Below are 14,711 nucleotides of genomic sequence, written 5' to 3' on the forward strand. Positions count from 1 at the left end.
AATGGTGGCATTCCAGACATTCAGATATCAACTTGATTTTATGCATTTGAATAATGCATTTAAAAATATATAGATATGCTGGGGTCAGTCATTCCTTGGCCACTGTTTGGGCACAACAGTGTTGAGCCTTCAACACTGATCCCTTCCTGCTAGCATGCTGGGTCCAAGGTAATAACCACTGGATTCTAGGAAAGCTCTAACGAGAACGTTGCTGCAAATTGCATGAATTAACTCATGCATACAGTCAGCTCTTTTTAGGTGAGAAACACACGTGTATTTCTTCATCTTTTAACTGAAAGGTGAGGGACAGTGATATCATCCCTTCATCTTTGAAGCTCACATAGGTCATACATATGTTGTATAAATGGAGGTCAAACTTCCCCTTATGGTTTTGAACCTCTGAAGGGACTTCATCTTGCTCTCCAAGTCATCTCCCCCTGGACCTTTATCACTACTGCACAAAACAAGTTGTTTGTGTGGGTCCTTTAATAAGTGCTGACTCGGAAGTTGTTTAAAGCTCACTGCCTCTCAGTTCCAGTGTTGATGCTTCTCTTATCATTGTGCGTTTTCCTTCTTGAGGTCCTTCGTGGACTGAGCAGGAGAACATCACCTTTCTGCTGAGACAGGATGCAATAAATATCCTGACAAAACTGAGAACATTTTAATAAAAATCACTGCTTGGCCTCCATTTGGGGAAAAAAAATTGGACTCATTATAACACAAATGTTTTATCAGCATGGGTCCTGCCATCAGACTTCATGCTACAATGTCAACCATGAGGTTTGCTGAATTTTTAAGGTTTTCCCTGGCCCTGTCAGACCTTTACGGAATTAATCCTTCATATTTGTAACAGCAGTTTCCGCAAGATGAATAGTTCATTTCTCATGAATTGTAATAAAGCAGCCTGTGCTTCCTTGGCACAGTGACCTCTGCAGGCTTTTATCTTTAAGAGAAAAGATGAGACTGTCTCTCTATTTTACGGATAATGAGGTGGGCTGTTGATCTCTTGGCACCTTCAACAACTGCACCCCTTTGTCTCATAGAAGTCTGCGATAAACTGATCACAGCATGATTATAGCAAATCTCTTCACATAACAAATTTCTTCCTAAATTTGAGGGTAATTTTTTTTGTAAGTAGCAACGTTAATACCTGTGAAGTCAGACTTTCATAATATTAGAGGTGAGGACATCTAGAAGTTATCCAGTCCAACCCCTTATTTTACTGATGAGTTCATGGATTCTCAGGGGAATCCATCACACTCAGAGGGCTGGTGAGCAACAGAATTAGACAAAGAACTCAGGTCTCCTGACCCCTTGTGCTGAGAGCTTGGTTTTGCAACCGACAGTGTGCCTTTTCTGCATGTAAATTACACAGGTTGCTCTATTGATCTGCTTAGAGTCATCCGGGACTCCTTTCTTTTTTGAACAACCCACATCTAATCCATTAGCAACCCCGTTGGCTCTGCCTTTAAAATGGCTCTTGGATCTGACCATTTCTTATCACTTCCATTGTGGTACTTAGCCTGAGTCACGTCATCTCTCACCCGGACTGTGGCACTAGCCTCCTAACTGCCTTCCCTTCTTCTTGTGAACCCAGTTGTCCAACACAGTAACCAGAATGATCCTTTTGAAAGATTTCTCGACCTCAGCACTGTTGATGCTTTGGGACAGATCATTCTCTCCTGCAAAGGGATGTTCTGTGCATGGTAGGGTAGGTAGCAGCACCCAAGGCCTCTTCCCACTCTGAACCAGTGGCGCCCTTCCCAGTTGCCAAATGTTACCAAATGCCTCTGGGGCTGGGTGTGTGTGTGTGTGTGCAAATCTTTCCCTGTTCAGAAATTCTGTTTTACAGCTTAAGTTGGACCTTTTCACTCTCTTGAGCAAAACTCTTCACTAGGTTTCCATCTTTGTCGGAGTAAAGACAAAGATCTATTGCTTGTCTCCCAGGTCCCTGTGACCTTTAGGCCTTGTCTCCCTGCAAATTTCTTCCCCTAGATACTTGCTCTTCATAGGTTATGGATTGAATGTTTGTGCCACCCCCATTCCACCTAGCTCCCCCACAGATTCATCTGTCCAGTTTGTTTTTGGAGGTGAAACTTCTGGGAGATAATTGAGTTTAGGTGGGATTTTAGAGTCCTCATAAGAAGAGAAGAGGTGGAGACCAGAATGTAATCTCTCTCTTGTTCCTTCTCTCTCTCTCTAATATTTTTACAACCACATGAATAGAAAAAGCAAATTACTATTAATCAAAAAATGAATAATTTCTTAGAAGGAAATGCATATATATTTTAACAGTGGCTATCGCCAGGCAAGCAGGATTATGAATTTGGTTTTATATCTATATGTTCTTTCTTGTATATAGTAAATATGGGCAACTTGATTAGAAATAAGGTTCTGTCCCAATCAATGGCATTCCAATGCTTGTCCACTCTTCACTGTCATCTCAATGGAAATGTTCCTATGCACTTGGTACCAGTAACTGGTATTTTTTTCTAAATACCCTAAATAACCTTTCTCAGTGATCCACTTAACAGTTGCATTTATGAAAAGCAGTCTATCCTCCTACTTTGAGAAAGACTGATGAAAAACACAAGGGAGGGGAAAGCAAGCTTAAGAGGCGGGTAAAGGTTTAAACCCAGGGCAGGATTAAGCAGCACATCAAAGTTTCTCTTTTAAGTGTTAATTTTGCATGAGGCCTAGGGAATGATAACCTAAAGTCAGGCTGTGTTACCTGTTGAGCTGAAAAAGATCCCATTACAATTTGCCCAGTATCACGCAGCTCTTAGAGATTTAGCTCTCGAAACAGCAGAGGGATGAGAAAGCTACTCCCCTGCTCTAACTCGGCCCTTATCACTTTTCTTTACCATTGGATTTAGCCAGAGGACACTCAGACAGTTGCCTGGGGCACACACTTCTTGCCCTATAAAAACCTCAGATCTCAGCAAAGCTGCCACTGCTTTGTGGAAGATGCCATGTGCTCAGAATGTCTGATGCGGAGCCGCTGTGTGGGCTCACGAAGAGATTTCTGCTGGGACAGTTACTTCTTGAACTCCACAGCCTGTGTTTATATTCCTGAATTTTGCTCCCTGTCTTGTAAAGGCAAGAGACAAAGAAGGATCACTGTGTTAAGAACAAATTGGGTTTAGTAACCTTTCTGCACGGATATTTGGTTGTGTTGGACTAGGTCAGCAAGTGTCCTGACACTAAAATCACGTTTTCTGACTCAATCATGGTAGCTTTCCAAGAGTTCACGCTTTGTAAGCATGTCAAAACTGAGAAGGGTGATATGAATTAGTATACTATTTGCTTACTTTTGCCATAGCCTCAAGGAAGCAATTTCATGGGGGTTAGGGTTGCCAGATAAAATATAGGATGCCCGGTTAAGTTTGAAATTCGAATAAATAACAAGTAATGTTTTAGCATAGATACATCTTACACATTGTTCATTTAATACAAGCATTTGTTGTCTTAAACGTGTATATACAAAAATGTTATTTGTTGTTTATCTGAAATTCAGATATACCTGATGTCTTTAAGTTTTATTTGCTGAATCTAGTGTCTCTAATGGGGGGAAAAACTTGAACTGTCCTTTAAAATTTTTCATTTAAATTTTCATCCATCATTTCCCTACATTTTAATGATACTTAATAAATTCCCATAGTAACATGCACCTGGGTTTCTTCCTGTTAAGTCTTCTTTTGCATTATTTAAATTCAGGAGTAAATTCCATAAAACCTGATTCATTTCTGATTTCCATATGTTAGTAATGAAAACTTTTCCTGAAGTTGAATGGCTTCAAAATGTTACTCTCTAAGAAGGGCTGGAATGCACATAATTTTTTAAAGATAGGACCACATCTTCTGACAAGTATTTTTACCATATCTCTTAACAAAGTAGAAAAAATTAAAAAACACACTGATACAGCACAGAAACCCCTGTGGTCCTTGGTTCTGGTGCTTTGGTGAGATACACTTTCTCGCTCTGGGCTGACTCAAATTAATGTTCTACGTTAATATGAAGCACACAAAGCACACCTCCAGGCTCTGGCAGAGTGAGTGTGCTTATGGTTTCGCCTATCTAGAGGCTAAACTGGACTGAGGGGTAGGTCAACCAGACAAGAGTTTATAATTCAAATACTTTAAAAGGCTATAATTATATGTGGAGCTAAAATGTAATGAAAGACATGTAATCTGATAAAGAAAAAATAGTATATTTCCCAAAACTTCTTTTGCACGAGGACTGTAGCTATTGCAGCTGATGAAAAGAAATCTTTTGACAGCTCTTTGTGTGAATAACCAAAACCGTTCCAAGGAGCATGCTAAATGTTCAATCAGACGACCACAGAGCAAGGAAGAGAGGCCCTGCTCAACATCCAGGGCAGGCTCTGGTCACCACAACACCAGTTGCATCCCCAGTCGAGGGGATAACAGCCAGCACACATGCAGAAAAGACATGGCCGCCAGCCATACTAAAAACACACTTTGCAACAAAAATACTAGACACACACTCACTACCCAGGGATGCTCCCACATAAAAACAGTCCTTCAAGCCCGCAGTGGATAACTGTTACTCCTAAATTCATAGAGTCAGAGAAACATAAGTAAAATGAAGAAGCAGAGGAACCACTTCCTATTAATCCTGAAAGAGCAGTGAAATAGACCTCTCCAGTCTACCAGAGCTCAAGTTCAAAAGGAGATAATAAAAATACTGAAGGACTTTAGAAAGGCTATCAATAGAGGTGCAGATGACTGTAAAAAGAAACCAGAAACTAGAAAGAGGAGCAAATTAAAATCAGAAAACTCAATTGCTGAGATGAAAGCCAAGCTAAAGGCAGTAAGTAGCAGACCAGATAACGCAGAAGAACGAGTAGGTGATCTGGAAGATAGAACAATGGAAATTACCCAGTCAGAACAGCAGATAGAAAAACAAATGAAAGAAAAAAAAAATGAAAGCAACGTAAGAGACCTATAGCACAATATGAAGTGTGTCAATCTACACATAACAGGGGTCAAAGAAGGGGAAGAAAGAGAAAAGGGGATGGAAAACATACTTGAAGAAATTATGGCTGAAAAGGTCCTAAACCTAAAGAAGGAAATAGATATCCAGGTGCAAGAAGCTCAGAGGGTTCCAAACCAGATGAACCCAAATAGGCCTATACCAAGACATATAATTAAAGTGGCAGAAGTTAAACATAATGAGAAGATTTTAAACGTTTTGCTAGGGCTGATGTCCAAAATGGTAATTGCACATGTAAGTGAACTTGGTTTAATTGAAAATGGATTCTATTTCACCATCCACAGAATAGTTTTAATTTTTTTCGTTGGAGATCTCTTTCTTAACACTAGAGAAGGAGATGCAGTGGAATATATTTCTAAGAGGAGATAATGATGGCAGAATTTTCTGGGTTGATTACATGAACTTGGGGAACAGCAGAATCTCCAAGCATCCCAAAGTGAAAGTTTTCATAATTTGCAAGAGATAAAATTATGCATAGCAAGTTCTGTGGGGATTTGTATGACATTTTCTAATCTTAAAATATTTTTAGGGGCTTCTTTTTACTTCCATGCGACTTTTCATAAATTTCATTTTTAGCTTTTATTGCTTTAACCAGAAGCTTTTACATATTGGACTTGGAAGGGAACTTCTGACTCCACAGGGAATTATTTTTCACAGTTAACAATGCTTGATATTGTAGATGAAATGTCATACCTTAAAAAATCCATTCTATGTTAGTCTGCCTCTGTGACTGGCCTTTGAAATTGACATGAATATGACAACGAGCCCAAGCACAGAGGGACTTAAGCTTATGGAAACATTTTTGCTGTTTGCTTGGTCATTTTGGCGAGTTTCTAAAATACACTGAGGATCTTTTCTATCTCTGGGTACTCAATGAATATAAACTTGGAATGTCCCTATCAGTGTTCTCTCTGATGCTTATTCATGTTCGACAAAACTGAAGCAAATCAATGTAAATGTTTCTCCTTTGGGTCACTTCTTAAGAGTAGATCTTCCTCTGTTTCTTCATTAGGAAAATATTGAAGGTTTTGCTATGTTGGTATCTGCTTATAAACTGCCATCTTTCAGAAGAAGAAGAAGAAGAATGCCTACGGCCAGTCTGGTACTTGATTACTTCTTCTCACACGGACACAGATAAGAAATAATACCAATTAGTTAAATGCATATATGGCTCTATGCCTAAATCCTAGCCAAAGAAGACTTAGGAATTTTCCCAAGCCAAAATTTACAGGGAGAAAGGGTCACTTATTCTTACCATGAATCCTGATTTCAGACCTAGCTGTACAAGTTTCTTAGCGGGTAGGAATTTGGTACTCTCAAGTACATTTCTCCAAGCATAATTGCCTTATGTAATTTTACAGCAGGTCAAAAGGATTGCTTCTTTTACGAAGCAAGGATGAGAAATACTACTACTTGAGGGTTCCACAGAATGACCACAGGCATCTTTAAGATAAAACTAAACCAAAACAAAGCAAAAACTTCTCCAGTTGACTCTCTTCTAGATGAAATTCTCACCGTTCTTATTCCAATGCAAAATAGTCTGTAAACTTGTAAAGAAGGTAGTTTCCCTTTTACTCTTCAACAGCATTCTTCCATTGCTGTCCAACTATTCCTTTTACTCATTTCCTAGGGGATCTGTACCCTTGTCAAACTCTGCCTGAATTCCAGCCACAATTTTTTGAGCTACGAGTTCTAAAAGTTATTTCTACTTCTTTGTCTTCTTCAGTTTTATCATCTTTCTGTCTTTCTCTGTTCCTGCATTAAATCAGATGATTTCATGTTGATTCTTTGATGAAACAGTTTGATAAAATTATTTCATATTATAAGGTATGATATAGTAGGCAAATCCCTCCAAGAGAAACTAGTACTAAGAGAAGAGGGAGGAGGGTAGCCTAGGCTGAAGTCAGTGTCATGTATCAGTGAGACATTTCTTAAGCCTGTGTGTGTGTCCCCAAGGTAGTGGAGGCCACTTGTACCTAATATGGGCTAAAACTCTGAAAAAAGGATCATTAATAATACCTATTATTTCTCAATAGATTATATGTGCTTGGGTCCACTTCCATCTTTTCTAAAAAAAATGACATAAACCAATGCAAGTTACCTAAAGCAATGAGGCACCTTTATTCCAGAGCCATTTATTCAAAATATAATTGTTATAAGGAGTACAAAAGCTCAAATTGCCAGCAAACTGCAAGGGTAATTGTATTGAAGAAAAGTGAATCTTTATTTAACTTTCCTAAATTATGTACTCACCGCACTGCAAAGTGTCATAACCTCCTTGTTTCAGATTAAGTGGATTATTTATTTGTGATAATGGGCACATATGCTCATTAGCATGCTGTCATAAACAGCTGCGTTAAATATATTATGTGTTCTGTGACATAAATAAGGTGTTCAATATGAGGTTGTTGTTTAAAATATAGGCCTCAGGAAGAACAAAAAAGCAATAAATGCTTTTTAATGTAGTTGCCTGGTCTTGAATTCTGAATTTATTTCTACCTTATTCGTGCTGCTTGTATGGAAATTGCAGGTATTACTCTAGAGAAATATCTTGACATTTAAGGACATTAGAACTTCCTTCTGCTTTCTCATTCTTGGTGTATCTCAAGCTAGCTGTTCACTACCTTATGTTTCTTTTCTTGTAAAGGAGGATATCCTGTAGACACGAGGGAGCCATTTATAGCAAATTCAGTGTGCAGCTCAGTAAGCTTAGAGCAGCGTTCATTTGATGGATGTCTTTAACCCATTCTAGTCCTGCAAGTTTTTAAACTGAGTATTGAATTTAGAGATCATCTTAGTTCAACACCCTCATTTTACAGAAGGAACTGAGGTCCTGAAGATTTCAAAGGCTTGTTTGTGTCACAGATCTTTAGGTAATAAAGCCAGGACCAATGGCTAAATACCCTAGACTCCCAATGTGATGTACTTTCCACTGGAGGAATGGGCTGGAATAATCAGGTTGTCTACACTAAAAGGATCTGAGGGGAGGAGGGTCTCATTGGACAGGGAGGGGGCCAGGCTGTGTCTTTTGGGATTTTTTTCCATTATAATTTATGGTAGACACAATGCTCACTGTTGTCTTGTTTTTGTTTTTGTTTTTACTAACTTGAGCAAGATTCCAGCTGCTTTTTGGGGGTAAATGCCCTAGTTAGATGAAATGAGTGTATGACAGTGAATGATGGGCAAGGTTCAATGGAAAGAAGTAGCATAACAGAGATACTGTGAATATAAGGCTTAGAAAGATTGGTTGTGTGGGAACATGGAAGATAACACTATTGAGAAACAATGAGAAGCTGTTCAGCTTTATCATCACCAGAAAGTGGAGTTTACAAAGCTAGGAATAATTCTGTCCATTGGAGCTGGTATGGGTCAGTCTTTCATAAGAACATTGATTATAAACAATTTAGATGCTTGCCTTTTAAATGATAGAAAACTGGAAAATTTTCACAAAGTACAACAAAAATGATTCCCTTTCCAGAAAAGTTAAGGAAGCTAATGAAGTTGAGATTGTTATACTGTGAAAAATGAGGCTAAAACATAACTTGGGGGGGGGGAGTCTCTAAAGAAATTAAATGCTGCCTCAAAGAATGAGGGGCTCTTACAAGGATGTGTCCATCTACACAGGATTCAGGAGGAAATGGGATTAAATGGAAGCAAGAAAATTCAGTTAAGACTCTAAGAATGATTAAATATTGAAAACAAGATACCAGGGAACATTGTAGAATCCCTAGTGCCAGAGATCATTGAAAATGAAATTGCAGATAATTGAACTTGAGTTTAGGTATTCAACTGTCTGAGCAAAGGGTGAGCCCAATGACCTTTTGAGACCTTGTCAAAGTCTTCGATTCAACAGCCAAGCTTTCTGGTAAATGCTATGCTACCCGCCCTGAAAAGAATGTACTTAAACTAATTGTACCTGTTCCCTCCTCTCCAGATTCTTAAATGGCTTTCTATTCTTTCTGTTGATTTCTTATATTTATGAAAAAAATCCAACTATAATATTCACCTAGATTTCCTGGCTCGTGAGCAACATTTAGATGGAAATTAAGACTCACTAGGGATTTGGGACTTTAGGTGGTAGCTTTATTGACTTGTTTCTGCAAGCGGGATTTCTTACCTATTTTAAAACTCACGTGAGCTTTGTAAAAAACTTCTCCCACCTTGTTCGGAGTTGATTTTTTATTGCTGTCGTTGTTAGTGAAATACCATGTCTGAATGGATTTTTTAAAAATGTTCATGGATACAATAATCAGAATGCAGAGCTGGAAACAGCCCCCCACATCTTAGCTACCCCACTACTACAGCTCCTTTAAAATATCTAGTTTCATTTGGAAAATATTAATCTGTTCTGTCTAAATTTCCAGTACTGATTGATATGTGATGCTGGCCAGGCCTAGATTTGTATGAGTTCTTAATTTTTTATATTATCACTTTTGGGGCCAATAGTTTCATTAATCGTGATTACTTCAATTAGACACTTTTTCATTCTTTAACACAACATCCTTGATTTTGAGTTTCATTTACTCTTGGACAGTTTTCAAAGCCCTGGCTTTTTTGAAAAAAGTTTTGTGAAGAAAAGGCAAGGGATTTACGCTAAGACCTACTTGAATGAGTGAACATCTTCCCCTGTGCTTTCACCTTCCAGGTTTCCAGATTAAGTCCTTCACGTCACTGCGCTTCCTGTCAGAACCTTCTGATGCCGTCACCATGCGGGGAGGCAGTGTCCTCCTGAACTGCTCTGCAGAGTCCGACCGAGGAGTCCCAGTTATAAAGTGGAAGAAGGATGGCATCCACCTCGCCTTGGGAATGGATGAAAGGAAGCAGCAACTTCCCAATGGGTCTCTGTTGATACAGAACATACTTCACTCCAGGCACCACAAGCCAGATGAAGGACTTTACCAATGTGAGGCATCTTTAGGAGATTCTGGGTCAATTATTAGCCGGACAGCAAAAGTTGCAGTGGCAGGTAAGTGGATTTTTTCTTCTCCTCTTTCTTCTCTGTCTCTTCTTTTGACTCCTTTTTTTTTTTTCTTTTTGAGATAAGAAACTAAAATTTGCAGAAACAAAGTATATATTTTAAGAAAAAAGAAAAACGTAAAAACATGTTTGTTTATTTCCTCATGGTCTTGATTTGATTTTTTCTCTAAATTAGCTTGGAAAACAGTAAAAGGATCTCAACAACTAACATAACATTGTTTTGGAAAATCTCATAATGTTATGTTAGCTGTTGAGATCCTTTTCCAGTTTCTTCTGGAAAACCTCATAAAGTTTGGTTCAAGTTAATCCACTACTTATGTTTAAGGGAGGAGTTTTCATTAATTGAAAAATATTAGAAAAATAATTTCCTAATTAATTTCATTTTACAGCCCTTAATGAAAATTCGCAGCATGTGTTTGGTTTTTTGTTTGTTTGTTTGTTTCCTTTTTACTTTTAGAGCACTGAATTTTATTTTAATTGTAATGGCTTATCTTACAACATATACATCTAAATGAAAAATAAAAATTTTCTTAGTGCTCTCAAATATCTTTATGTTTGGTAATGTGTTGACTCAATAACTGAATAATAGGATGAAAACTGTTTACTTTTCATCTGGATGTTTTGAAGCCTGAAAGAAGCAGTATGAATGTTCTGGAATCCTTGAATATTGCTCTTTTTTGCCCCAATTATTTTGGTTAGAGGGCGGCTTATAATTATTTCTTTGGAACTATTAGACTTATAGGGAGAAGAATCAACTTTATACTCATTTCTATAATGATTCAGCTTAAATTTGGACTTTGATGTTTGTTTTGTTTAAATTTTGATACTGGTTACAAAACAAGGCAGATGAATCCAACCTGAAACAAATGTAGGTCTTCAAATAGGTAAACAGGTTTGAAGAGCTCCTTTCAACTTAATCTTTAGTTCTATTCATTTGAACAAATAGACCATAATTTAGTCATTTTTTATGGGTTTCCTTTCCCAGTCTGTATCCAGGAGGACAGATGAGAATGAGGACTCATTTTCAACAATAATATACATAACATAGGACAGTCAGGATAAACCGCCACTCCCCCATGGACTCTTCTAATGAATATACGATAGAGCTGAAATCTGAAAATGCTGATTTTGTCAAGTGATGGTATAAAAACATTAGATCTCATAGATAAGCAAAGAGTCCATACCCAGCTTCATGCCACTCTTTAATGGCTTCTTTTCCCCACTAAGGACTCTCTTTCAAATTCAGGTAAACCAGATTATCCCTGAGCAGAGATGTCCTGGTGGGCAGGATCTTCACCTGGTGATACAGTGGTCAACCATCTTGGTTTAACCTGAACTGAACTGAACTGACTTTTGCACTTGAAAGTAGTGTGTCCTGAGAACCCTTCAGACCAGGTAAAACTAGAATGTTTGGTCAACCTACCTAGTGATGCCCTCCACCTGCTTTAGCAATGCCACACTGAAGCATGGATGCAAAGCATCCCTTTTACTCAGGAGATCCATGAGGTGGCATCCTGATCATGAAAACCAAGGCTGTCAGCCACCTGGATCTGTGAGTGAGGAGGGTCTGAAGTTTAGCTGATGAACGTAGAGTGCAGAGAGGGCTAAAGGTCTGTGCTCATCACGGCTGATTAAAAAGAACAAGTGGAGTGAGCGCTGAGGATTAAGGTAAAATCTGCTTTCCTGGAGTGCCCCATCTGAGGCAGAAAGGGTACCATTTGATTTTCCCTCATTGGAGAATTTCTGGACTCTTGGATCCCATCTGTCAGTTGCCCACAATACAAGGTAGCTCTGCCGATTTGAATGCATTGGGCTGGCGTTTTGATGCTCCATTCCAAAAGGCACACACGTATGCGCTATTAGTGAAAACATCCTGATAAATTGTGGTTTCAGTTTCCTCTCATCCAGATTCTCTTTAACATGTTCTGTTTCAATAGGGAGATGAGGAGCCATCCTTTCCATGTGAGATATTAAAATAAAGTGGCTTCGACTTTTGACTTTCGTATTCTGTGCAAGGATGGTCTGGCAGATTCAGTCACTGAGTTACAATCTAATATTAGATTGTATCATTTCAAGGCAATAAGGCTGTTCGCCGCGTTTTAAACACTTCCCGGTGCTGTTTGGCAACACAGCATACATCAATGTTATGTCTGCTGAGGTTAAGATTGCCAAACTGCTGGAATGCACAGGGGCATATATCTTCCCTGTAATAAAGACCATGGGCCTGATTTAATCTCATTTTTAAAGCATTAACAGTCAATAAACCAGTCACTACTAAAAGGTAACAGGCAGCTTTGCTTTGAATGAAAAAGAAAGAAACTGTTCTGTACCCTCAGGTGCTGTGTAGAGCCCTTTTAATACAATGCTTCTCTTCCATTTTTGTTTTCTCAAAGTGTCTTTTGATAAAAAGAAATGCAGCAAATGAAATCTGTCTTTAATCAACTCATTTTATGCAGTGATCTTGTGATGCACCATTCTTTCTATTTCCTGGGAACTTCTCAAGAGCTCTTTGAACCCTGTGTGCACAGTTAGCTGAAGAGGGAGGGAGACTAGGAGAGAGAAATGAAGGGCCACCAGCCCATTCAACATCTTGTTCAAAGTCTCAGTGTAACTGGCTACTGACTGTCGGTATTTCTGGGAATTGTGAGTTCTGTCAGTAAAGACTGCCTGGGCCATTAAATCTCTATTTGAAAGCAGCTTGGCTTGTGCTGGTTGAATTGTACTTGTATCCCATTAGTGCTAATCAGAAATGGTGCGATTTTTCTCTGCCGTGTATACCTTTACTTAGGACCTCAAGGTTGAGGACAGAGCCCAGCCGGGGCCTCTGTCTGGCTTGTTTACATAGCTTCTCCTACCGCCCTCTCTGCTTCGTCCCTAGAAGAGCATCCAGTGTATTTGGTAGTTTTTCATGTAGGCATTTGTTTTATCAGTGAAGATGTGGGGCTTTATGCCAAGAGTTTCCAGCCAGTGTCATCTTCTTCCTTCTCTTTTTTCCTCTACTCCTTCTTCGTTATTGAACTTGATGCAATTAGTTTAATTTATCTATGTGTGTCCCTCCTCTTGATGGACAGAGTTGGACTAATTTAATTTATATCTCAATAATCTGCAAATAACTCTTAAAATTAGAAGATGCACTGTGCTGGAATATCCCATATGCTACTTGAAAAAAAAAATCGTGTATCAATTCCTTATTTCTTCCATAACCCATAACATCAAGATGAGCTTGCATCTGGCCAAGCACATCTTTCCTACCCCAGATGTCACCAGCTATCTGAGCCTGTCAATGCTTTTCTGTAAAACAGGCATAATGATAACCTACCTTCTAAGGCTATGGTGGCTTTTAAATCACATCTAGGATCTGAAGCCCACAGTGCAGAGTACATACTTAATCAGTAGCAGCAGCAGTATAAACAGGCTTAATAATGGTTATTATTGTGTTATTATAATTATTACTATTAGGAAATGACAGTGTTCAGTATTCCCATGTGATGGTGCAGGACATTTTCAGGGGGGAGGAGAGAAGTGTAGGCTGCAAATCCTGAGCCATAAATATTGTCATCTTGGATCAGATAACTGCCTTTGCAATCCATGAGTACAAACTGGCAAGCCTGAATTGCATTTTCAAAAGTTGAATCTATGCATATTTTTGACAAGAAGTGACAAAATTGGTTTGACTACAAAATTCATTTTTCACAAGTTGATCTACTGTCATGTCAATGGAGCTAATATAATTTGTACTGGCCAGACTAGGAGTTCTAGATCGAGCAATAGCTGCTGTCATTTCGGAAAAAGATGCTGAAAAGTCTTCTCAACTAAGCCTCCTGACTTCCCTTCCAACCGAAAACGATTCACCTAAGCCAGGTTCACAGGAGTTAGTGGATCTAGACTGGGAGTTTAACGTAACCCCTTCTCCTCCAAGAAGGTGATGATGATGATGATGATGATGATGATGATGATGATGATGATAGTAGTAATAATAATAATAATGCCAATGTGTAAGAAAACCAGATCACTAAAGAGATTCTCTGAATAATCATGAAAAAGTCATCTTACTCATTTTCTCTGATAACATCCCACTGCTCCCCTCCATCAACACACTCACCTACCCACACAACTACTCGACCATCCCCAACTACTTCCTCTGCAGGGCTCTGAGAAGCAAGTGCTTCCTCTGCTTGTATTCACACTCTCGGGGCTGCGAGGGGACCAGTCTCTCCTCCCTCACGTGAAGGACCCTGACTGCAGGATGCATTTTAGAGCATTTGTGTCCAGCCAGCTCCTTTTTTGTCAATTTTTAAACCTTTCTATCTTGAATATGGAAACGATTAACTGGCTTTTTTTTAAAATAATACTTCATTCTTTGTACTGTGTATTCATATGCATTATTGTTGCTGAAAGATCGGCCCCCGTCCCTGATGAGCCAAAATGAAACTCAGAATCAGGCTGTTAGAGCTTAGAAGAAGAGAGGCAGCTTTATTGCTTTGCGGGGCAAAGGGGACTCACAGCAGGCTGGTGCCTTCAAAACTGTGAGCCCACCTTGGGGTTGGGGCAGGGGGATTATACAGCCACAGCTCAACAGTAAAGCATCGGTAACAAGCAACAGAATGATTTTCTTCTCATCAGACTCAGAGTGGCGTCACGGTGTCTCCAGGTGACCAAGTCTGTAGAGGCTGGTGGTTGTCACTGTTTGCATCTCTCCATCTTATAAGTGCCCAAGG

General features: G+C 39.1%; 1 protein-coding gene across 1 annotated transcript in view; it reads left to right on the plus strand.

Annotated features, from left to right (window-relative positions):
• The window catches only part of DCC (DCC netrin 1 receptor), a 986,493-nt gene that overhangs the window by 352,105 nt on the left and 619,677 nt on the right, over positions 1–14,711 (plus strand). The window contains exon 2 of the mRNA XM_014557664.2: positions 9,662–9,982. Within this exon, the coding sequence (XP_014413150.1) occupies positions 9,662–9,982 (321 nt within the window). The remainder of the gene's footprint in view (positions 1–9,661; positions 9,983–14,711) is intronic.

The sequence above is a fragment of the Camelus ferus genome, chromosome 30 (assembly GCF_009834535.1).
Source record: "Camelus ferus isolate YT-003-E chromosome 30, BCGSAC_Cfer_1.0, whole genome shotgun sequence".
NCBI classification, from domain to species: domain Eukaryota; kingdom Metazoa; phylum Chordata; class Mammalia; order Artiodactyla; family Camelidae; genus Camelus; species Camelus ferus.